At 38.1% G+C, this 26,983-nt stretch overlaps 1 protein-coding gene across 1 annotated transcript in view; it reads right to left on the bottom strand.

The window, feature by feature from the left end:
* PI4KA (phosphatidylinositol 4-kinase alpha) overlaps nt 1-26,983 on the bottom strand; it is a gene marked incomplete at its 5' end in the record, with an annotated part of 2,160,482 nt that overhangs the window by 1,450,258 nt on the left and 683,241 nt on the right. The window contains 1 exon segment of the mRNA XM_044068731.1: nt 6,909-7,017. Coding sequence (XP_043924666.1) covers nt 6,909-7,017 — 109 coding nt within the window.

The following is a 26,983-nucleotide window of genomic DNA, read 5'->3' as shown; positions in this document are numbered from 1 at the left end:
TCCCCAAATAAGGGAAAAATCTGAATTCCCTAAAGTCCACAGCAGGCTACCACTGGAGTTAGACATTTGGTAAAGACTCTCAGAGCTGTAGAAAGACCAAAACATAAAGCAGAAAATTGAAAACATGAGAAAGAAACAGAGAAACACAAACATTTATTGTAAAGAGAGTGAATAGGAATGTGAAGGTAGGCTTCCTTTAGATCAACACCAAGAAAGCCTAAGGAAGCAATGGGGGAAATACAGACTGGAGAGAGAGCGAATTGAAAGAGGGAATTTTCAGAAATGTGTTGAGAAAAGAAAGATCGAGAATGGGCCTCCCAGAACCTTCCTTCCTGGAAACTAGGAATATTCCGGAACAAAACCCTCTGTCCTTCTGAGAGGGCACAAATGGATGAATAATTCCTTGAATTAAAAGATCCTGAACTGAAGGAAAGTGAGGAAGCTGACAACGGGGAGGTTGATAAATGAGGAAGCTGACAACGGGGAGGTTGGTAAATGCCTGAAATGGGAGGAAGGAATTTCCAAACCACGGAATACCAGTTTTCAGTTATGGAAAGCACCCAGGGATCTGTGGTTATGCAGTGCTAAACTGGATGAAACACTCAATCTAGGGGTAAGAGGAATCTGACGGAGGGGTAAAAAAGGTTGAATGTCAAATGGAAGAAGATTTGTCAGGAAAAGAAGGCTTTTTGCCCTTAGAACCCTGAGAAAGTTTGTCAGGGAAAACCCTCTCAGAAGACCTCTTAGTCCTAAGAGGATGCCTCAGCTGCCTCCTCCCAAAAGAAGAAAGGAAGAGCTGCTTAATATGGTAAATGGCCTTCCTGTTATCCTGCAAGGTCTTAAAAAGCTTAGCTGCGGCAGAGCCAAAAAGATTTTGGTTTCCCAAAGGTCAGTCCAGAACAGTCCAGCAACTTAGCCTTAATGTCTTCAGGAAGTGACTTAAGCTATAACCAGGAATACCTCCTCATAACCAACCCTCAAAGCAGACTCCCTAGAGGAGGCATCAGAATCATCTTAACTACATTTTATACAGTGACAAGCTACCCGGAAAGCACAACTCAAAATAGAAATAGCAGAGGATTTAGCTTCTGAATCAAGCAAATCAGAAAGAAAACCGCCGAGCTGAGAATAAACAGCCTGGACATAGCTAGTCATATGGGATTGGTAGTATCTGGCCCTGAAAACTAATGTCGCAGAGGTATACATTTTTACCAAACCTGTCCATAGCATGACTACCCTTTGTCAGAAGGCAAAAGTTTGGAAGAGGACAGCAACTTTGAAGGCTTGTTAGTGGCCAGGGAAATCACTGCAGGGTCAGAAGAAGGACTTTTATAGAAAAAGATTCTGGGCCTTAGAAACTTTACAGAACCTATCAGGCTTCTTTGGAACAGAAGACTACAAGTCAGAAGCCTAAGAGGCAGAATAAAAGATGTCCAAAAGAACATCTAAGAAGGCCAATATGAATCTATCTTCAAAAGCAATCTCATTTAAAATGTTCCTACATGCAGACAATAGTTTCCCCAAAAGACAATTGTTCGATGGATGAATCATGGGAAGGAAATCTTCCTTAGACTCTAGAGCTAAAGGGCAATGAAACTGAGAGGAGCAGGCCAAGGACTCCTGTCCAGAATCCAAGTCCAGCTTTTCCTCTGAAAAATCAGAATCTCTAGGTCTTTTAGGAGTAGAGGACCAGGGAACATACACAAAGGAAGAGACAACCTCTGAGAAGGCTTCAAAAATTCAGAAGGGCCTTGAAAAGGACCCTGAGTGAAATCCTGATGCTCTTTGGGTGGATCCTTAGCCCCAGGAGTCACATGTCTGGCCTTCTGTTCCTTTTTCAAAAGAATATCAGCCTCAACAAATGTAGGGCGTTTAGACTCTCTTATGATATCAATACGGGAACCAGGGAATTCCTCTTTAATTAGAATCTGGGGAATACCCCTAGATCCCATCAAAAATGATCAGCTGCAGGTCCCCTTCCGTGCCTACAGCAGATGTAGGCACAGTTTCAGTGGATGTGGGGTTAGGAAGCCCCCTATTGGCCTCTGACTGGGTCATGACAAGAGAGGGTTACTGGTGAAACCAGATGGTCCACAGGTTCTTCATACAAGCCAACGGAGACTTCCTACGGAGGCTGGATGGCAGAAGAATCAATACTTTTATTAGATTTCTTCTTAAAGTAGTGGTTGAAAGTCTAGGTGGGAGGATTCGGAAATCATGGAACCCTAAGCCAGAAGCTCCAGCCACTGGTTTTCTAAAAAGACCAAAAGGGAAGGCAGACTACTGAATGTGATTGTGAGCAGCACCAAGGCAAAAGGCACTTCTCATGTCTATCCTTATGGGAAATTTGCTTCCCATACTCATATTTTCCCTTCCTAGATGACATGCAAGAGGTAATACAACCAAAAGAAAAAAAGGAAGAAAAATACCATAATCAGGCACTTATCTTTTGAAGGCTTAGTAGCTGTATCTGAGCGATGTACGACTGCAAACTACAGTATAAAAGTAGCATTCAGACTGGTAGCAAAGAAGTTCTGAGTATTAGATGACCGTACGTCACTTATGAACTTATGACTCAGACGTAGGACATACGTTTGGCATATATAGCCTGAAAGGAACTATGGCTTTGGAATGCTGGCTAGACATTCTGCTATCCTCAGCAGGATATCCCTTTGGTAAGGAATACTGCAACAGTGATTAAGAGCTGCTACTTCAAAATTTAAATATGCTGTTGTATAATTTATCAAATTACAAACAATGAAATTCATATCCAAGGGCCTGTTCTTAGCAAGTAACTTTTTTTATAAGCAAACATGTTAATACAATCTATTTTTTCCTGCTGAACACCTTGAAAACACAGGCAGACAGACAAATACAGAAGTAAGTCATTGTCACAGTTGAGTAGTCACTCTCTTCATACAGGTCCCCAAGGCTTAAGCCACAGCTACCTCACTTTCCCTAAGAAATCTATTCCTTTTCTCAACTGCTTGCTGATCATCCACACTCACTGAGTCATGTGGGCCTCACTTAAACTCAGAATAAAGCAGGAAAGACAAAATATAATGTGGAAAGATATGACCATTAAGTTTACTTACACGCAGTAGTACTGCATACTTTTCACTGTGTAGTTGTTAGCAGGGGGCAGCTACAGCCTACATACAGTTGTAGAATATAGCTTGGAAACTTCATACAAGTATTACATAAGAAACAAGCAGACATGACTGCAATATACTTAGCTCTCTTAATACACTGGTGAGCTGCTCAATCAACTGCCCAAGGAAATGGTGTGGGCAGGTGGCTTGCAAACAGGAGTTTGGGCAGACAGTGAATGCAGTTAAATTTTGTTAATTTTCACGGACTTCTGACCAACACAAATGCCTCAGGAAACAATACATCTTGTTCTGTAACTGTTTTTCTGTCTAGTTCTGTCTAGTTTAACTGGTGACAATGAACTCGGGACTAAACACTGTACCAGAAAATCTGATATTCAGTACTACAGATGATAAAAAACAGTGTCTGATTCAGTTAGTTTTAAGACAAAGCATTTAAAATGGTTTGCCATAAACATGATAAGCTACTATGCACAGCACTGCTTCCATGAGTTAAGAGCAAAGTGGCTGTCAACTGGGAATCTGACTTTGATCTTGCTTCAAAAGACAGAGTTCATGACAGCACCCTGGCATCAAGTCAAAGGACAGTCAATCAGAAGACATCCTGCAGATCAGTCAAAATCTGTAACTGGTGAGACTGCAGATGCAAGGCAGTGCTTTCAAAAAAGTTACTGAAAACTATTGTGTTCACAGCACTAAATGTGGCTGGGATAATCTGCTACTCCTCATACAAGGTCAACAATCAGGACGGACTCGATCTCTTTCAAGTAAAAAGGTAGTAGTGATGCTTTGCTAAAGAAGTTTCCGATGCATCCAAGGTTATCCAAGTGCAACCAACTCTGGGCAAAACTGCAATCCAAATTGTAGCTTGCTACAGATGCCCCACCATGCCCCAGGATTCCCACTCCTCTTTTCTTGATGTACTGGAAAATATTAGGGTTCAACCAAACACCCTAATTATGGGCGACTTCAACTACCCCACCATTAACTGGAAAAACTACTCATGTACCAACTTCTTAGCTCAACGCTTTCTGGAATTCATAATCTCCAATGCCCTGGATCAACTTATCCACACCCCCACCAGGGGCAACAGTATCCTAGACCTAGTCATTACCAACATGAGTGACTGTTGTTCCACACCTGAAGTCAACTCCTCGTTGGTCCGATCTGTCCATAAGCTAATCACCTTTGATATCCACATCCTGCCCCGACCCCCCCATTAAGGAAACCACGGTAAAAAAATTTCTCCAAAGCCAACTTCATGCTTCTTAAGACAGAAGTGGTGAACTTCATGATATCCATGCAGATGGACAATACAGATACAACTGCTGAATCCTACACAAATGCACTCTATAAGCACTTAGACGAGTGCATGGATCGTGCTATCCCAAACAGAACCAAGACGCTATCCTCAAAAAAAAAAGGAAGCCATTCTGGTGGCCCCCTGCCATAAAAAAACTGTACAACAGAAGGAAGAAACTGTTGCAAAAGAGAGTAAAATCCCATGAGTGGAGGAGCTCCCTGGTCAGCCTCAGTAAGAAGCCAAGATCCCTTATAAGATCCTCCAAAGCTAGCTACGAAAACAAAATTGCCACTAATTCTAAGGACAACCACAAAGCATTCTATAGCTATGTCAAGAATTTCGATGACAACACCCAGATCTGCCCTGAGTTACAGCACAATGGCACGAAAATTACAGAACCAACTGATACTGCCAACACCCTGGTTAGGTTCAGTGCTAACTTTACCCCCACCCTCCTAAAGGGCCCATATCTATACAGGAAGAATGCAGAGTCTCTGTAATCACAGCTATGCAGGTAAAAGCTGCACTCTCTAAAGCCAAAAACACAGCATTCATGGGACCGGACAACATCCCAGGCTGCGTTTTACATGAACTTCAGAACGAACTGGCTCCCCACTTAAGCACCATGTTCAATAATAGCCTAGCATCAAGCTTTGTGCCAACTGAATGGTGCACAGCAACAGTTATCTCACTCCACAAAGGGGGAGCCACCACTGATCCCAGGAACTATCGACCTATTAGCCTGATGAGCCTGGTCTGCAAGGCCATGGAACTCAACAAAGACATTGTTAACCTCCAAACTCTGGATCCCACCCAGTTTGGATCTGTGAAAGGCAGATCATGCCTCCTGAACCTGATCGACTTCTTTGAGGCAGTCACCAAAGCCGTAGATTAGGGTAAGGTGATTCACACAGCCTATCTTGACCTGGCCAAGGCTTTCGATACCATCCCCCATTCTGGAATTATAGCTAAACTAGGTATAAATCCCTACGTCACAAGATGGGTTGCCAATTGGCTCACTGACAGAACCCACACTGTAAAAGTTACAGACTCCAAATCTGACCTCAAAGCAGTGACAAGTGGAGGGCCACAGGGTTCCGTCCTGGGACCTCTTCTGTTTGGTATCTACTTCTCTGAAGTACAGGCCAACACAGAAGGCCTCTGGCTAATGAAGTTCACAGATGACTGCAAACTAGGAGCCATAGTCAAGTCCCCAAATGATGTGGACATCCTACAGAAGGGTCTCGCTGAGACAGATGCCTGGTGTCAGAGTCATGGCCTCAAACTCAATGCCAAAAAGTGCAGTGTCATCCCCTTTGGTAAAAAATCTGTACCCATGAACTACCACATAGGCAGCAATCTACTTAATACCGAATGTGTGATGAGACCTTGGGACCCAGGTGGATAGTAGTCTCTCCTTTGATAGTCATATCGCCACAGCAGTCAGGAAGTCCTTCTATGTGGCACACCATCATAAAAGGGAAAGAAAATAGGTCATTTTCCTCTCTACTCGACACTCATTAGACCCATTATAGAGTACAACGCCCCTTTTGGAATGTACCTCACAAGACATCTGCAGCAGCTGAAAAGGCCACAGAAGTACCTCAAAAAGAGGATTACTGGATTACTGGCCTCAAGCAAATGCCCTACACTGACCATCTCAAAAAACTCCAGCTTTACTCCATAGCATATCGCCTACTCCGAGGTGATCTCTGCCTAACATATAAAGCTATGTCAAACCCAGAGCTGTTGGACATGCTACACCTAAAGAAATCCCAATCCCTCTGAGCTACATGCTCTAGGGACTTAAACCTTGTCACCACAATAAACAGGACATGCTGGAGGGATAGATTCCTGTCCCAGAGACTTCCCATACTCTTGTACAGGCTACCCATCTATGTCAAGCAAAGTTCTTCATTAGCACTCTTCAAGAAAAATCTTGATGAGTGGATGGGAAATAGGAAATACACCCTGGGGATCACTTCTGTGTCTCTGCTCGACAGTGCACAGGAAAATAACTTTCTTGGGTGGCGTAAGCCAGGAAACCTTGTTGGCTATGCTTATGTAGGCCCTTGGGCCGATAGCCTAGTACCTACCTATGAAGTGACAGTAACCAATATTTATTCTCTTACTTCCTGAAAAGGAAAAATGGAACTGGTCAGAGGAAGGCCTCTGTAATACCTATGACCTTCTCTTATCTTTTCTAACTAATGCTGGTTTTGCCTAATCGTTAAAAGATTATTTTCATTTTCATCAGCCCGTCAGCCTATTCAAGTCATACATGACATTTACTCTGCCTTGTCATAACTGGATAAAGGCTAAAAGTTTGGTAAAAGAGGTTTTTGGGGTTAAATATAACAGAAGCTAAAGAAATCAAACCAGGACTGAAGGACTAAATTCACATTGTTTCACTCTTCATTAATCTGACCTCTAAAACATACAAAATGTCATTATACTATTGGTGGCTTATCTCTAAGTATTCATCAACTCATTACCTGATCCTTCCACAGCAAAACCCATGACAACTGAATAAAGCCAGAAATCACGGAAAAGCTTCTGTAGCCTGGGGCGAGCCTCTTTTATTGGTGGTAGTCGTCTAGTTAACTGTGGCACAAAAAAAAAAAAACATAAAACAGGTGATACATTTATGTGCACAACTCTCCACAACCATGCCTGCATAAATGTTATAACCAAGGAATTAGATATTCAGACAACTTGAGAGAAAAAGGTCTTTAACCTAGAACCGCAGTGTATCGACAGTACAAATTACACACAAGGAAAGAAAGCCCACAAATGGGCTGAAATTCCCAAGGAAAGCAGACAGGCAACTACATCAATGTTCTAGATATTTCTCTGAAACCAAACAGCTAGAGCAAATGTATCATTCTCAAACCTTAAAAAAATGAAACCACATTAAAAAAATCAAGATATATAAATGGAAGTGAGCCCCAAATGACTTAATGCCTCTATAGTTACTACTGTTCTCTTATATGTAAAAACCATTCTTCCATATTCTGTACTGAAAGTAGTTAATGTCTTACTTATTACTTTAGTTGGTTTTATTTGTTTTCTTTTTAGATTTGTATTACCTGTACTAAAATCTCTGTATTTTTGCTCATTGCTTTTGTCATAAGTGTTTATTGTTTATGTTTATTTTTTATTATCTTGCTTTCATCATTGGAGCTTTTCTCCCCGTCCTCCACTGAAAATGGACATTGATCCAGCTGGACTAGCCCGGTCAACAAATGTAAAATAAAATAAATAAATAAAATAATAAATTAAAGATTGATGCAGGATGGATTTCGATTATAGCCAAACTTACTATACATATGTGCTTCTGTGAAAAACAACACATAATGGAATCTGTGACCTTTGAATGAATTTCAGACACTGTCCAAACACAGTCATGGGTACTGTAAAAAAAAAAAAAAAAAAAAAACTGCATTCCAAGCTGGTGGACAACTGAAGCATCAAACTGATTCCTTTTTTTTAAACCTCTTTATTAAACCATCACATTTTAAATTGTAACATGAGCTCATATACATTAAGAAAAAAGAAAACACTAACAACAGTCTCCATTACCATCTTCATTCAGTATACATATGTTTTCTCTAACAATGCTCATTGCTCCCACAAATTCCATTTATTACTACAAAATTTGCTCCTTCCCTTGTGTGAAGGTACCACTTCCATGTAGTTTATCTCCTTTAAAATATTAAATTTTGCATTATGGCTGGTAAAGATATTGATTTCTGTTTCTTAATATGCTCTTTTGTCAGCCAACAGCATTAAACTTGGTAAAGCCTTACTACATATGCAATTTAGATCCTACATTCTAGCTCAGAAGAATCATTTCCTTAGTCATTATCATTTGCTCCACCAACATTTTTGTCAAAGTATTTTACAGGGAATTTTTTTTTTTTTTGCTGCGGTGGTGGTGCTGCGGTAGCGTTGTTGCCTCACAATTAGACGTTGCCCGTTTGATTCTTAGTTAGAGCGTCTTCTGTGTGGCGACATGCGTGAATGGGCATTCCTTCGGTGAAGGTTGTGCATTAGGCCCGGCAAGCCAGCATGTAAAAATCTACTGCCAATCATTAGCGGACCGGAGTTCTGCTGTGGCGACCCCTAACCGGGAAAAGCCGAAAGACACAAACAAAATTTTACAGGGAATTTTTTTAAATCAGCCAACTTGTTACATTCCAAAAACAAACATGTTCCCAACTACCTCTCTTCCCCATCACAGCTTTAAAATGTACTATCTACCAGAGGAAAAATCTAATTTGGGCAGAAAAATACCTATGCAAACATCCTAATACATCTGAGCTTTGTAACATACTTGGGAGCCCTGAAAACATGTCTTGATCATATACTGTTATAATCTATGCTGTACTAATTAATATTACTGCATAAATTTTAGTACTATCTTCTAAATTATTCTACTACAATCTAGTTTTGTGGGTGATATTTTTTAATAACTTCATTTGACCTTTGTCATATGTAAGCTTCTAAAACAAATATGTACAGTCACAGCTTGTCAGATGTAGTGGCCAAATTAGTAATTTTTGTAAGGCATCAGAATGTCTTAATTACAGGTAACTCTCCCAAACTTTCTAATCATGCCTGTGTTACTCACTGATGAGTAACAAATCAGAGTATGGTATTGTTGAGCTCTATGATGCATAAAAATGACAAATTTCAGAAAGAAAAATTTGAGATTTCAATCAAATCCAAAATTGTAACCAGACAGAAAGCATCAAATGCAGGACTACTTCAATCCAAGTTTTATGATATGCGGCACTTCAAGAAAAAAATTAAAAGGAAGGAAACACTTTCTAATGAGAAAATTTTCAAAAATACACCTAGGTCCCCTTCAAAATCTTCAGTTCAAATTTGAACACACAAGAAATAATAAAAAGCATTTTTGAGGAGACAAGCTTTAGACATTTTATAACTACAGAGTGCAAACACTGCAGTCTCCAGCAAAACTGTCTCTCTTATATCAACTATTCTCAAACCCTTATGTTTCACACAAACATTTGCTCTGAGACACAAAAACATCTTGGTGTGTGAAAAAAAATAAAAACTACACAGTTAAAACTACTTGTCCCAGAAAGTAAAAAACTCCACTACCACCTTTTCTTTATTTAAGTGATAAACCCTGTCATACTGCTTTCGGCAGAAGGGATGACAATCCTTCCTTAGTTAAGCAGAACATGGATTCTCTGTCTATGGCTCAAAGGCATGCTAAACCTCTTCCAAATGAACAGTCTTTTTATGTTGTTCATCTCTAGATGCAGTCTCTTTTATGAAGTAAGTTTAACTGACTAAACACCAATGGACGCATACTGAAATTCAATGAGAAGCACGTGTCCAAGTATTTTAACTAAACACACCTCTTCAAACAGGGTTAAATGAAATACTGCACTATCCTTTCCATTTGCTCAGGAGAGTTTCTTACACTTCATGTTCCACACAGAACTCTCAGTCCCCGATTATTTTCTACTGCTAGGAGATGTGTGAGAATTTACCTTATTTTTCCATCAACACAATAACATGTTCATCTTCAAATCCTCTATAATGCAGAATTCCAACAGATTAATCAATTGGCATAGTTAGTTTTAAAGAAACAGCTTTGTCTAGGTGTTGAAATTTCAGAGACCTTGTTCTGATTTCAGTTTCTATATCTCTCTGTTTATTTGAGCAACATTCTATAAAAGTGGCATGCGTTATGTGAAAGGACAAACTGCAATTATTAAACATTATCCTTGGTCTGTTTTTCTAGCAAAATATTACTGACTTCTTTTTTCCTCTGTTAAGCATAATCTGCCTTGGAGGAGAGGGCCTCACTAAGAACACTAGAGAGACATATACGGAAATAATGAAGTTCATACTAGCAATGTTTACCAGCTGCATATGTCTACCAACCAAATCAATGCCAGCAAAGTAAAAACTGTCACACTTCAGTTATCTAAACTGGAAAAAAAATTGCTGGGGAATCATAGCTGCTGCAAAACCTTTTCAGCCCCCACAGTAATATCATAACATGCAACCATGTTGCTCATCTTGCAACTCCATTAAGCCAGAAGACATTAGCGTGATACCTTTCTAAAAGAACTTAGCACTGCAATTTACTGCATGTAAACTAAAACATCTGCCAATCTACAGCCACATATCATAGCTTCTAAAAACAGCCTTCATAGTTCTTTTCTGTGCGGGGGTGCCAAATCTAGATTTAATTAAATAATTCAATTTCCCACAAGAAAGCCATTTCATATCCATAAAATATGATTTCCACCATTTCCAACACACATTCAGAAGCAATTTTATGGACTATGTACATGTGAGGGAGTTTTTATGAAATTTCAAACTGCCCAGTCCTGAAAAAAAAGAGGGGGTGCACTTTAGCTTTAGGCATAATGCCAGCAGGAAACATACCCACCATGAAGAAAACATTTTCCAAAGAACTTCTTCACAGACCACTTTTTATTTGCCAAATGTCTAGTTCCTTTTGCCCTTTCGCTTCAAGCAAGCTCTCATCTAGATTCAGTTCGTCTACCACCCAATCGTTTAATACAGATTTTTAACCCTGGATTAACCAGTTGGCCCTACATACCAATAATTTCCTATGGCTTGGCATACTGAACTCAAAATTTGTCTTTTGCCTCTTTTGTTGGAGAAAAAAATTCTGTTCTGTAGACAATGCCATATTCTATACAAACACATATCTGACAGACTATCCTGATTTCACATGAAGGCATTCATGCTGAAATAGGGAAACTGAATAATGCACGTGTTCTTTTCTTTAGCAAAACACTGTATATCAGGAAGAGGGTCTCTTTTCTCTCTCTCTCAATATATATACACGCTCACACACATACATTTTTTATATACACACACACATATATATATATATATATATATATATATATATATATATATATATATATATATATATGTGTGTGTGTGTATATATATATATATAAATATACACACACACACACACACACACACACACACACACACACACACATATATATTCAGAGAGGGATTTTATGACAGACATATTTGGCGGTCCATTTGAATTCAGTATTAACAACAGTTAACTTTCGAGAGTCAGTATCACAACACTGGAAAACAATTGCATTTTATAAAGTCCTACACAGTCAGCTTAAGAAATAACATTTTTAATAGGGACTGACAGTAATGCACAATAGAAGGGGATTTGAATTTCCTTGTCATCAACTGAAAGCATCTTAAAAATAATAACACTGTTTATAAGGTTATTGAAGGATCTATAAAAATAATTATGAAGACATTACAAAAAAGCTCACCAGAGAATGAAACATTCTTGGCATTGTTTGTGTTAATCAGAATTTCAGTATAAAACTACACTCACAGCCTAAGCTTAGAAATTTAGATAATTTTATCATTTTTATAGGTTTAGAAATTAAAAATACTAAACCTAGATGTAATGCAGGGATGGGTAGCCAGTTGTACAAGGCTGAATTCCTTAGCATAAGTAAGAAGCTTAGCTCCTTACACTGGTATTCTTGTATGCTACACAACAGTACTCCATATAGTGTGAAGGCGTTTTAAAGGAAATTACATTCTCTAGTTGATCTATTTGTTCCCATCTACAAAGCTCAGACATGTAATAATGAATCTCCCGCTTGGAGGAACAGAACTTTTATCCATCTGGTCAATACAAAAAGACACTATTGCTCAGAGTATCAGAATTTCTAAACATTCCAATATATGAAAGCCTTACGACACAAATTTAGCAAAGCTAACTAAGCTTACAAAAGAAGACTAGCTATTTATGTTAAATACAACAAAAATGTCTTCTGTTAGTACTTCAAGCAATATTGTGATATGCATGCCGATATTTCACAGACAGGTGAAAACATCATAAATTACCATGGTACACTGGCTGAGATGTGTGGTGGCATCAGACATTAGTATTTAGGTGGTGATAAAGGCACAAATGGGGTCTGATGGCTCTATAAGTCAAAATCAACTGATGGGCTTCTTTTTAGGTAAAATTTACACTGTGCTTTTCAAGTCTTGTATATTTGTTAAATAACTTTCTCTCTGACCCTAGTAAATTTACAACCTCAAACCTCTCCAAACTCACTTAGTGACCACCTTCTTGCCTATAACCATAAAAATACTACCCACAAGTCCAACACTCACTAACTTAAAACATCCTGAAACCTTTCTAAATTTAATAAAGACTCCTTCATCAATACAATGAAAGCTTTTAACTGGTCTGGCCAAAACACTCTGCCAACAGCCCTCACTCTGCAAAGAGTGAAAATTAACCAGACATCGTGACTCACTAACCAGACAAAAACTACGTCCAACAGAGACAAAGCCTGAACTTAAAATTAAAACTCCCTACAACATGCAACTTTAAAGAGAATTGTGCAATTTGAGTAAAAAAAAAGTTAATCTAGATTAAAAAAAAAAAAACATTATTACAGTAAACTTGCACTTAACCGGCACCCATGGGGACTGGTAGATGCCACTTAAGTGTAGTTTCCAGTTGCTTAAGAAATGCTTTGCGATTTTTGATTGGTTCATATACCTGCATATGCGCCAATCAAAAATCGCAAAGTGGAGCCTCTTCTGTTCAATGCGGAACAGCTGGCTGTTCCAAAGTGAACAGAAGTGGCTCTGCTTTTCCATTTTTGATTGGCTCGTATGTTGGTGTATGAGCCAATCAAACATGACAGTTGTTTTGGAGTGCCAGTTGCCTGAGTTCAAGAAAACAGAGACTTTATTGTATGGCCATCTACAACTTCAGCACAAAAATGACAAAACTTTTTAGACACCAACACATAACCAGTTACATCCAGGTCCAAACAAGGAATCCATCCCTTCTCACAATAGCTCTCCACTACAAACTGTAACCATATTCTACTTCACAGTAAGCATTGCCTCCGCCTCCTTAAATTAAAAAAAAAATCTTCACCCCCATCCAGTGCTTCAACCACTCCACCAATAACATCCAATCCAATCCTAGTACCTCAGTGAACAGGTTAGGCCAAAACCAGCATTCTCCATTTATTTATTTTTATTTAAAATTTGTTGACAGAGAAAGTCCAAATTGATACAAAACCAATTTTCAGAGGAGGCCTGGGGAGAAACACTCCAGAAGCATGTCTTTGTAACGTGGGAGGAAACCGGAGCACCCAGAGGAAACCCACATGGACGCAGGGAGGACATACACACTCAACAGAGAAGGCACCCCAGCTGAGGAAAACCTCTTGCTCTGAGGCGACAACTCCACCACTGCACCGCCCATATCCCATGTACACTACCACTCCCTTTATTCCCCCAGCATCCTTACATGAACATAATTCACCAAATATGTACACTGCTAGCAACTTCCACTGAAGACCTGCTTCCACATGAAAAAAAAAACTACTTAAACTCTATTCTTGCTCCACTGCAGTTGACAACCTCCCAGCTGAACACCTAAAGATAGCTGCCGATGCCAATGAATACTCAGTCTTCATCCTTATCAATTCATCAATAGCCGATGTACCCTCAACTATGGGATAAAAATCCTATATTACCCCTCTTTATAAAGGTGGCATCTCAGCTGATGTGTCTGACTTTTGGACTATTGTAATATCACCTCTATCAAAAATTCTTGAAAGATATATTCATAAGCAACTCCTCCACTATCGTCTACAAGAACAGCTCTTAATATTCACCTAACATTGCTTACATCCACCAGGCAGTACACCTATTGCCCTCCTATCATTCACTGATACCATAAATAAATAGAGGGACTCAGATAAACTTCTTTCCTCCATATTCCTTGCCCTCAAAAGCCTTCAGTAAAGTTTCTCACCCTAAACGCATGTGTAAACTTTCTCAACTTGGACTATTGGGAGTAAGAGTTAGTTTTTTAGATCATTTACCTTTGTGATTTTATACATCAATGCATGAAAGTGCTCATTTTACGTGTTAATAGCAGAATGTTGTCTTTCTAAGTTTATATATACCAAACTGGTTGCTCTCTTGTTGCTAATGGAGTGTGGTTTTTAAAGTTCTTTCACCTTGTGGTTTTATTTGTTTTATAGTGTCTACTGTTATTGATCTTAACATACTCAGTGGTGTTGTCGATGTTGAGCATATATACTTATATAATTGTTGATCTGTACTTTGGACAATATTTTGGTGGAGTTTTAGGATTTTAGTTATTAAGTTTAGTCTGAGCCACTTTATATAGGCTGTCATTGAGGCGTATTGTATAGTCTAGCTTAAAGTTTTTAGCTATCTTCTTTTAGTATACTTGGCTATGCTTTGTGTAGTAGCTGCTACTTACTGGGTTTTGCTCATGTTTTTCTGTTTAGCTGCTCATGCTGGCTTAGTTGTATTGTCTCTTATTTCTTTACTTTTGTTTCTTACTTTTGTCCTTTTGGTTACAAATAGATGTGCTCTTTTGGCAATTTACTCACGTGCTGAGGGGGATACGCAATAGTACTAGTTGACTACTCTTAGTATTTGCCAATTTTATTTAATATATATAATATAGGTTTTATTTTTTTATTATTTTTTGAATATTGTGTATATAGCGTTTGCTTAACTCAGCGGGTAGAGGGATAGCGTTTGTCTCTTTTCTACTTGGCTACTTTGTACTATTATGTTTATCAATATTTGATTTTGATACACTTGATTTTTGTAATATTTACTACCCCGTATGTATTGTTCCTCTTGACTCTTGTAATTTGATCTTGTGCTATTTATTCTTTTCGACTACTATACTTTGCCTACCATTTTGATTTGATATTGATTCCGATATTTGACCTTCCTATTGTACTGTATATGTAGATTGTTTCGTTATTTCATATTTTTGATTGGATATTTGATTTTGATATGCTATCTGCTAGTGTTTCTTATTATAAACTAGTCTGCTTATTTTGTATTCTGCTGGGGTCTGTTTTTTTGACCTCATGTTTTCTGTTCATTTATCATTGACTCATATTCTTGCTGTTGACTTATGTAAGTATGAAATATTTTTGTTCCTCTATTTCTTGTTGTGTATTTAAATTGCCTTTTATATCTTTCTTTTATTTTTTATTGCCTTTATTGTGTGGTTTGCTGCCTTTCTGTCTTGTTCTTGTCATTAATTGGTTTAGATTAGTGTTTTTTTTTGTAACTTTTTTTAATCACACCCATTCCTTGTTTCTTTTATTTATCTTTTTAGCTGGTTTAGATTATCTTACACCTCCTCCCACTCATTATATAGAGCTACTCCATACTCTGGACTTCAATTTTCCACTGCATTTGTTACTACCTGCAATACCTCTTGAACTATTGACTAATCAGTATTCAAACTAAAAAGCCATATACTATGTTTCTGCTTTATTATATATCTCTCTCCCCCCTGCATTTTTTATCCTCCTTCTACCACTTACCAATGCCTTACATGACCTTCTGCCTACACGCCTGCCCCATTCCCCTCCTCCTCCTCCTGTCTGTGTTTCTTTCCTTTGTTTGTTGTTTTGATTAGCCTCCTTCTTTACAGTACTTACTTCCATTCCCTCCCTACTACCATTCGAACTTTTTCTACCCTCTGAATGCTTTTTCTTTCCTTTTTCTATTACCTGGCTCACTTTTCTTCCACCTGTGCTGTGGGGTTTCTTGCCCTTTTCTTTCTTTTCTAGCCGCCCCTTTCTGAGTATTCTAGCCTCCTCTTGTCATTTTTTTTTGTTGTTTTCTTTGTGCTTTCTTCTGTTTTTACCCCTAGCCCCTTTCCAACCTATTCCCCTGGGTAGCTCTTGAACTGAAATTGCCTCTCCCTGCTTTTCCTAGTCTTTTGTTTTTCTTTCTTAGCCCCTCCCTATTCCCTCCCCATCCCTCCTGATTGCCTCCCTTGCTCTCCTCACCCCCCCTCAAGGTATTCTCCCACCCTCGGCCTCCCCCTCCTACCCCATCCCACCCCCCCATCCTTTCCTTATACCTATCCCCTTCACACCCCCCTACTCATACCTATCCTTATCCTTTCTTACCCCTATTCTCTCTATCTCTCCCACCCTAGCTGTATTTTGCTATATTATATATCTACTATTAATAATTTACCTCTCTCTATCTCTATTTCTCCCTTCCATCTCTATTATATCTTTTACTACTTTCCTCTTACTCTGTTTATCTACTTTTTCATAACTACTTAACTACTGAGACCTTAACTAGCTGCTCTGTTTTTTCTGTTTAACTCCTCATCTCCAACTATTCAACTATATCACCCTCTCCTTCATGCCTTCTCTTATCACTATATTATCCTTCTATTATCTGCATACTATATTACCTCTCTAACTAATTAACACCTTTATCTATAACATCCCTACTTAAGCAACTGCAGCTTACTTTTTCTCCATAAAATATACCTTAATCATTCAATATTACTCTTCCAAATCTCTAATATCTTACCAAACAAATCTCTAATATTTGCCTCAAACTTCCATTTTGCACTCAATTCTACAATAAATACCTCCTCTCAACCATATTCAACTCCTCTCACATGCAACTCCTCTCTAATAACTCTATCCTAATCCTAACCCACTTTACTCAACGCATTTCCCATAATTCTTCTTCCTCTATTATTTTGAAAATACTAAAAAGCAATTCCTCCCTTCTTAGCTCTCATATTCAAGTATTAACAACTTGAATTACCATCTTCATGCCTCCTTGACTTTGTATTCATTTGATATATTATAAAACTAGCAGAAACATGGCTAAAACACTCTATGGACCGAAATCACCTCCGACCTGCGATATATAAGAAAAAGGATGAAATAAGAAAAAGGTGGCTATAGATATTCTCCATAAATAACACTCACAAATTACACTACACAAGGAACTTTGCATTCTATCAGTCAAACTACATTCTAATGACAACAAAGCACAACAAAGCTATCCTTGACTATCTATCTAATTCTAATGTATGTATCTTCTGGAAAAAATACCCCTCATCCCCTTAAACTACTTTCTACACTATTATTCCCAAAACCATTATGCTTGTGATTTAGCCATTAGTTGGAATACCTTAAAAACCTAAAACCTACAAACCATATTCAACAACCTTGGTTATGAAATTGATTACATAAACCAACTCAATCCCATACAACAAGAAGAGAAACAATACTAAACAATTTCAAAATAATTCCCTGACAACTAACTAACTCCCCTCAACTAGTAGTATTGGTAGTCATTTATTGCTTATGTTGTATCATATATTTACTATGTTATCAGACAAAAAATTGTATTGCATACTGAAAGCTTTTTCAACCCTTTTCAACTTTCAACTTTTCAACCCTAATAACTCTTTGTGAACTGGTCTCCTTTATCAAACCTCCCTATCTTGAAAGCAGTTTCCTATTTTAACACTACTTTCTTGCAGATCCTTGACTATCACACAGCTCCTTTCACACCCTTTTTCCACCCACCAAAAGCTTGCGTGGCTCCGTAAGCAATTAAAGAAAAAAAAGAATGATACAGAGAAACAAAATCTGGGCTAAATGCTAAATGAAAAACAAAATCTCCAGCTGATCATCTTAACTATAAATTCAAAGAAATTCTAAAGAAATCTATCTTTTAATATAAAATGTTAATATCATCTTACAAATACTAATCAGAAACAAAATATTTAACAAAAAACTAATAAAACTCTAAAATTCCTGGACATTCTCCTTGAACCCCTACAGGATTGAACAATCTCCTCTTACACAAAACTACTTTATAGTAACTATTCCTAACCTAGCCTTCTCTAACCAACTCCTACCTACACCCCCCACACCAACTCTCCAACTAATAACTCAAATGCCTCTGAGGAAATCCAACCTGTTTCCTTTCATCTCATCTATCAAATATCTATTTCTATTTAAACTAAAGCCTTGCACACTCCATGGGACACAAACTCCCCATCAATTCTTTACAAAGCAAAAAAGCTATTTATCTCCCCAATATCTTACACTGATAACAGGACCACATTCTTTGCATCTAAAGAAACAGGCAACAACGTGCGCGTTGGAAAATCATCATTCATCCTTTGCAAATATAGGAGTTCCTTCTGGCTCTATCTGGACCCTTCTTTTTCATTATATTATTCAATTCTCTTATTAATGTGCCTGACAACCTGTATCAATATGCAGATGACAACACTTATTTCCTCAGCTACAGATATTCCCTTATTCCCTCCATCCCCAAACCCATCATAATGTTGAAGTAACATAATGCAATTATGTCTGCTGCTCTCCCCCCTCCCCCAAAACCAAAGCTATTGCTCTTTACTCCTACAAATAAATCTCCTACAACTTTCTTTTCTTCTCTATCAATGCCAGTAACCTTATAATACCTAATAAGCCTTAACTGTACCTGGTGTGTGTGACATCTTCCATCATCTGAACTTGAAAATTAAAGAACAAAGCATTAAAGCCCAAAAACTTAACTTGGGACACTATAGAATCTTTCTCCCTTCTGCAACCCAGAAAAACTAAAAAACAGACCAGACTGCACTGCTTTCCACCCCTTTTTTGTCTTCAGCTATATACCACACTTTAAAAATAAAATCAACAAAAACTCTCTCTCTCTTATTAGTACTTATAGCTAGCTACATTAGTAACACCCCCCTTACTCACACATGTCACTAACCTTAAACAACTAAACTGGCTGGCTAGAACTAAAGAACCACCTATCATATCAAAATATCTCATCATAACAAAACTCTCCATCTCCCCACTCCTCCAGCTCCCTTGTATTGTCTACACATATAAGACTTCTTACGCAACACGTTCTGCAAATAAGTTCCTAGTATCAATAACTAAATCATACAATAAAGCTGGGGATGCATTATTTTCTAATTCTATAGGGTGAGTATGGAATCAACTTCCTCAAAAAATATAACTTGTCTTGAATCACTCTCTATTTAAAACTTCTTCATTAATGTGGTTCAATAGCTATTAAACTGACAGGTTCCAGTCTGTAAAATGTCAGAATACTCTCTCCCTACCTGCAGGTCTTCACTGGTGTACCCACAAGGCTCTATTCTTGGTCCCCTCCTCTAATATCTTTATCAATGATCTCTGGTATATACCTTTGCAGGTCCAGCCTCTCTCATACACTACATTAATGATTCCACATTTACATGTGCATCTAATAACACACCTAATTTTCTCCATATGAGAGAAAAAGTTTTTTTCTCGGTTGACAAATAGGTCCATAAGGCACCACTACTACTCAACCCTAAAAAAACAAAAAAATGTTATTTTTCCCCAAATCACATATGACTGATAAAGCAAATTTCTAAATCCTTTCACTAAAAACTGAAACTGAAGTAGTCTCCCATATAAAACTTCTTGGTGAGAATATGGATCATCCACCCCTTTTTCTACATAGGGTCAAGGTGTTGTGCCAACTGTCATCTCTCTCTACTCAATGTCACTCTCCTAACTTCAACACTCATGCCCAACTGTCGCAGGTCTTCTCTCATACAATCAATCCACCTCTTTGCTGGACACCTTTACTCCTGCTTGCCTTCTTCCTATCTGCCCCAAATCTTCACTTGACTGTCTTCTGATTTTATGCACATGCCCAAACCACTGTAATCTGTTCTCTTTGACCTTTTCTACAATTAGAGCTACTCTGGCATCTGCTCTAATGCCCTCATTCCTTTGTCTGTCCTACAGTGTGCATCCTACCACCTGTTTCAGGCAACTTATCTCTATCACCCACCTCTGGCTTCCTCAACTGCCTTTACTTCCCAGACTTCTTTATACAGTAGTACTAGTCACACCACTGTTTTGTACACCTTACTTTTCAGCTTTTTTGGCATTCTTCTGTCATACACTACCACTGACTTTCTGTACCAGTTGGATGCGGCCCCTCTTATTCTAGCTTTAACCTCCTCATTCAGACTTCCTTTCTCCTCAGCCACCCCTCCCAGATACTTGAAGCTGTTAACCTGCTCCAGTGTCTTCCCTTCTAGCTCAGTTCTCAGCTTCTTCGGAATTCCCCCAGTTGCTAACATTACAACTGTCTTAGCTGTACTAAGTTTCATTCCATGTGCCTTCAGTGTTGCATTCCTTTCCCCCATCCTTTGCTGAAGGTCTTGTTCACAATCTGCCTGTAATGCCATATCATCTGCATTCAGTAACTTTACTGATCTGTCCCCTCCAACCTGTTTGTTAATGTAGTCTATCACCAGTATGAACAGCAGTAGACTCAGAGATGAAACCCTGATTCTCTGAAACCCTGATGCACATTCACTCCCACTGGGAACCCCTCTAAGACACCAAACACTGCTCCTTTTCGAGTCCCTGACTTCTTATACATAAGCCTGTCTTAATTCTACAAATGTCCCAGAGTCTTCAAACCACAATAGGACTGCCCAAATCAGCTTTCTTGGAACCTTGTCATATGCTTTCTCCAAGTCTAGGAATGCCCAATTGGACTCTTTCCTCATCTCTAGTTTCTTCCAAAGTATCAGTTCAGCACAAGTCAGTTGTGCTGTGTCCTGATCTGAATCACCCATCTCCCATCTTACTTCCTTCTATGGTGGGTTCCTCCTCTTCTCTCACCATAGGCTGTGTCTGGGGAAGTACAGCTTCTGTACTGTTTTCTTCATTTAGAAGCTGTGAGAAGTACTCCTTCCATCTGCCCTTGATGTCCTGTGGATTGGTGAGCAGGTTGTTACTGGCATCCCTTATGAGGAGTGTCTGACTATCTTTTTTATCTCTCTCTCTTTTGTCTTGAACCTATTTCTTTGTGCCATTTGTGAAATTCATTTCCAGGAAGCTAGTATAATGCCTCTGATGCCTTGCTCTTTTGCTACTTAAACTCCTGCCTTAGCCTCTTTGCTAGCTAACCAGTATTCCTTCCTAGTCTGGTCCATCTTGTCTATCTACCACTTTTTCCTGCACACCTTCTTTCTTTTGAGGACTTCCTGGTTTTCTACATTCCACATTCCACCACTAGCCTTCCTAATTTACCTTATTTCAATATCTGGCTTGGTCACATATCTGTTCTGTAGTCCTTACACATGCAGTTTTGAGGCACTGCCATTCTTCTTCAACTCCACCTATTTCCTCTAGAGCCCTGAGTAATTCTTTGAACTGTTGTACTTTCTCTCCAGTCAGCATCCGGATCTTCAGCCTGGTCTCTATTAACCTTCAAGGATTCCCTGACCACTGCATGCAGCTGCCTGCTGCAGCTAGTGATTTATGCTGTTGACCAACTGTTTCACTGGGGATGACTTTGCGATCACCGATTCTATCCCAGTGCTCTTTCCTTACTAGGAGGAAGTCTACCCGAGTTTCATGTTGGCCACTCTTATATGGGATCTTGTGAAGGTCTCTCTTGCTGAGCCATGTGGCTGGTCTCCATCAAGTCATTTGTCAGACAAAAGTCTAGAATGGCCTCTCTTTCTTTACTTCTGTTATCCCACCCATGCAACCCCAGGCAGTCCTCACATCTTTTTCTGTTTGTCATTATGAACACAACTCTACGGTTGTGCTGCTTTATCTAGCAGGTCCTGCAAGTGCTGTCTAAATGCACTTTTTTCCTCACTATCACAACCCTGATGTGAGGCATACGCTGAGATTATGAATATTGCTCTATCATTGCACTGAAGTCCGACTGCCATGAGTGTCACTAACTTTGATGACATCACTCACTGTCTTTTGAACCCTTTCCCTCACTACAATTTTCACACCATTTCTCACACCATTTTTAGTTTGTCCTCCTTCTGAGCAGAAGACTGGATCCAAGGTCAAATGGCTTAGCTGCACTGCCCTTCTATCTTGTCTCCTGAACATATATAGGACAGCCAGCCTCCCCTTTACCATCATGTCAATGTTTGCAGCTGCATCCTGGCAAGGAACCTCCACTGAGCGTAGCAATTTTAAGTCCATGTTTGGCAGGTTGATTGATTTTATGTCCAGTTTTCGCTCAACAGAACTATCCTAGGTAACCCAAGCTGGACAACTGGATACCAGCCAGCCAGTAGCTCACTGATCCACAGCTGCTAGGTTTTATAGCTTTATGTCCACATTGGTCAACAGAGACCCATTATTCCATTAACAATGAAATACTAACAGTTTCTTAATGAGTTAAGCATTTAAGGACTATAATCAAGTCTGTTCTTAAGATGGATTCTGATGTCAGAGGTACTATAAGGAAACTATACAGTATTATACAGAATATTTTTCCATATCCTACCATAATGGAAATTTGAGGTATTAATACCTTTACACAAGGCTTCAATTAGACTGCATATTAATATTGCCATTTGCTGAGGACTTGCCTGTATTAGCGCTATTAAAAAAAATAGGAGGAATACAGAGATTTTTTTTAAACAGATTTTCCAGCAATACTCGTTTCAATTTAAATTACGCAAGTCTCATTCCTTAGGATGACCAAACTGTCTTTGAAAGAGACAGTTTACCAGTAAAATTATTCAAGATAAAAAAGAATGCTTTATTTAAGCATTTTAAAAGCGTGGGAATTTTAAACAATTTTTATGTTATACTTTAGACACAGTGAAAATAGATTTTAGTGAAGGAGATGTTATTAATTTTGATTGTAAGGAATATTACTGGCAAGTCTATTTAAATTCTGCAATGACACCTGGCTTGAATGACCACATTATTTTTTAACAAGAAAACATCTTTATTGAATTATTACTTATGACATAGGCAATCATGCATTTATATAAATTAAAACAAAACATACTGACATGTTTTCAGTTGCAAACTTTATGCATCACTTCTAATCTTCTGCATAGTGACGGTCAGTCAAACATTACATAGCTCATTCAATTCCTGCCTTCCCTTAAACCTTATTCCTCTTCCAAAGCAATATTTTGCATGTGTTACTCCCACAGTTCCCATTTTTTCATGTAATTTGCTCCTACCTTTTTCTAAAGATCCCACTTCCAGTTCTTTTATCTCTGTTACTATATACACTACTTCAAGTACAGTTGGTTTAGACTTTGATTTCCAGTTTCTATTAAGTGCTTTGTTGGCACATACATAAGAATTAATTTCTTCAAGACCTTATTATGTCTAGGCAACTCCAATTTTTTATCACAGCTCAAAAACTCTTTTCCTTAGTTACACCAATTTGCTCACCTGGTTATTTCTGACAGCAGTCATGAAATATTTTATATGCCCTGCTAATTATCCCTTTTTAACAGCAGCTTCTGTTCTAGATTCTACTAAAAGCTCTACCAGTGCTGGCTTTCACTAAGGATCCCCTTTACTTTTCTCTTTGCCTATACTTGGATACTGATTCTTGACACAGAAGGCAATATCTGGCCTGCAGTCCAAAAGAATTATTGGGCTCTTCCCATTCTATTACCTTTCCCTCTCGAATCATTTGCTCCCAATACCTTGGTTCCTTTGTCTTCTCCAGTAAATTATAGCTCTCTCTTGCCTATTTTCTGTACACCTCACTGCAGTCATTCCTACTTGCAGAATCTCCTTTTTCCATTTCCATGTTGGCTTAATTCTTGGAAAACGTTGTTACTTTATGAATATAATATTCTGTAAGGTTATGGCTATTGTCCTCAAGGATCTACATCCAAAATCACAGTCTCTCCTTATTCCTTGAGCTTTACCCGGTTTCATTATCACAAATTTTCTACTCTGAATTATAGCTTTCTGCTTGTACTATGCATAGCAGCCTTAACTATGTAGCTCTCAAATACTCCTTCAAATTAGGCAATCCCAAACCAACTTGCTCTATTGGAAGGATCAACATATCCCACTTGAAATTTTGCCCTTTTCCCCTCGGATAAAATCCTTCAACTCTTATTAATTGCTCTCCAGAACTTCACTGGTTGACAAAAATAATCCTAACCTGTTTATAAAACTAAAAGAACTAAAACCATTTGCACTGCTTGCATCTTGCTATTCATATACAATGCTATGCATTCCATTTTCTCAGTTTTTGTATTATCTTTTGTTCAGTCTCTTCCCACTATCTTTGGCTGCCATAACAGAATTCACTTTAATCCACACTAAGTACTTCATTTTATCACGTTCCCATAAATATGGGTATTGCTGAACCAATTCTTGTGGGGGTAGATAGTTTACAACTATTGCCATGGTTTTATCTTCATTAATTTTGTACCCTGAAAAGAACAGAAACTGCCTCAGAATGTTCCACCACACTGAAATGTCCTTTTCTGGTTTTATCAGGTACAAAATAATATCTACAAATAAAGCCAAATTTTCTTGATCACCATACCAATTATACACTTAATTCTCAGTCTTTTATTTTCTTTGCCAATGGCTCTAAATGTAACACAAATAAGAAAGGGAAAGATGACACCCCTGCCTTGTTCCTCTGCTCAAACAGAACTTATCAGACAGGAACCCTCACTTTTAATTTATGTCACCGATCCCTCATATATCTTCCTTATCAACACCTTATTATTTTATCAGAGAATGTAAATGTTTCCATTGCCCATTTCACAAAATCCCAGTTTACTCTGTGAAATGAATGACCACATTAATTTTAAAGCTTTGTAACAAAGTCAGGTGATTATTATTTATTTACTTATTTTTTTTTGCTATGTAATGTGCTAAGTGTTTAGTATAACCTATATATATATATATATATATATATATATATATATATATATATATATATATATATACAAGATTGAATCTTGAGTTAGGAGGTGAAAGCTCCTACTGATTCAATAAAGTTAATTCTCTTTCCTCACCACTTTCAGCTCTTTCCTCAGCACTGTTTATTGACCTGTCAAAAGCCTTTGACATGGTTAATCATCACCTACTTATTGATATACTAACAGCCCTATCACTTGACACACAGGCAATACTCTGGTTTAAATCCTATTTAGATAGACAACAAGCTGTTCTCTGGGATAATAATTTATCAACACCCCTCCCTGTTAACATTGGAGTACACCAAAGCTCTAAATTAGGTCCCCTTCTCTTTTCTATCTTTATTAATGATCTTAAAGCTAACATTCCACAAGCCACCTGCATACAATATGCAGATGATTCAACTTTAATCTGTTCTGCCAATTCCATTTCCTCACTGCAGACCCTCACCCAAACAGTATTTAATGTTGAAAATTGGTTTATGCAACACTGCCTGCTCCTGAACCCCAAAAAATGAAATTATTGCTTTTTGCTCCTACCCAAAAGTCTCCACAATGTCACTTCACAGTAACCTCTAACAATGAAACTACCATATCCCCAGACACTAGAACCAGACTCTTATGAATTACAATAGACCATTACCTTAACTATGATGATCATATTAATACTACTACAAAATCAATCAACATAAAACTGGGCTCCCTTTATAGAATCAAAACCTTCCTCACACCACTGGCTAGAACTACCATTGCCCAGACCCACCTTATCTCTATCCTGTTTTATGCATCTGCCATTTATACCAACCTATCTAAAAACAACCTGAGCAAACTTGCAACCAGCTATAATAACATTGCCAGATTCGCCACGGGCTCCTCTTTTAGAACCCATCACTGTCACAACCTTAAATAGCTGGGATGGTTAGAACTGCAGAACCAACTTCGTTATCAACAACTTACTATCACCCAAAAGATTCTCTACCACCCTATGAATACCCCAATCCTCTAGTCTGATTACTCCATACAAAAATCTGGCAACACTACGCTCAGCTAATAAGCTTCTAGCTTCCACTACTAAATCTAACAACAAGGCTGGAGACTCATTATTCTCGAACACAGTGGGAAAACCTGGAACCAACATCCTAATGAACTCTCTTCTCTTTCTTCTACACTGCTCTTCCAAAAATATCTTAAGGAATACCTCAAAACACACTGGCTATGCCCCTGCTCTAACCCTAACATCTCATTCCCTACCTCTCACTCCCTTTACTTATCTCCTTTATTTTGTCCTACAATGTCTATTTGTTTTAACTAAGAATGCTAACCACTACTTAAGAATTAATGGAGACTTCCTCTCAGCTCTATTCAAGGAGTTACTTACTCTAAAAGTACTTGCCCTCTACTTTGCTGTAAGCAAGCATAAGTTTGTATGCATGTAACCAGGCTTCTGATGTATAATAACTAATCTTGCTTATTTTTCTTTTTTGTATTATATGTTATCTTATGTTTTTTCTCTAGCCAATTCTGTAGACATTTTTATATCTGATCTAAATTAATTTAATGTAACTTCCTGCTATTGCATATATTGTATGTTATGATACTATTGCATATATTGGAGCTTTTCTCCCTGGGCCTCTACTGAAAATGGACATATATCCAGTTAGACTAGCCTGGTCAACAAAAGTAAAATAAATAAAATAAATAAATAAATAAAAGTTGGAGTACACTTGCATGTCTTACTCTGTTTTCTTGTATTAAGACTTACACAACCATCAATATGTATATTATATTTCTATATAATAATATAAATACATTTTCACTTAAGGAAGCCAGCACTATATTTTGGACATACTGTTTTATCCAATTACTCTCTTTTACCTGTTAATCCCCACACTTTCCTTTCTTTGGTCTTTTGAAAATAAAATTAATTAA

This window comes from Protopterus annectens, chromosome 4.part0 (genome assembly GCF_019279795.1).
Source record: "Protopterus annectens isolate FY-2018-M chromosome 4.part0, PAN1.0, whole genome shotgun sequence".
In the NCBI taxonomy this organism is placed as follows: domain Eukaryota; kingdom Metazoa; phylum Chordata; order Ceratodontiformes; family Protopteridae; genus Protopterus; species Protopterus annectens.
This window is presented reverse-complemented; position numbering and strand designations above follow the sequence as displayed.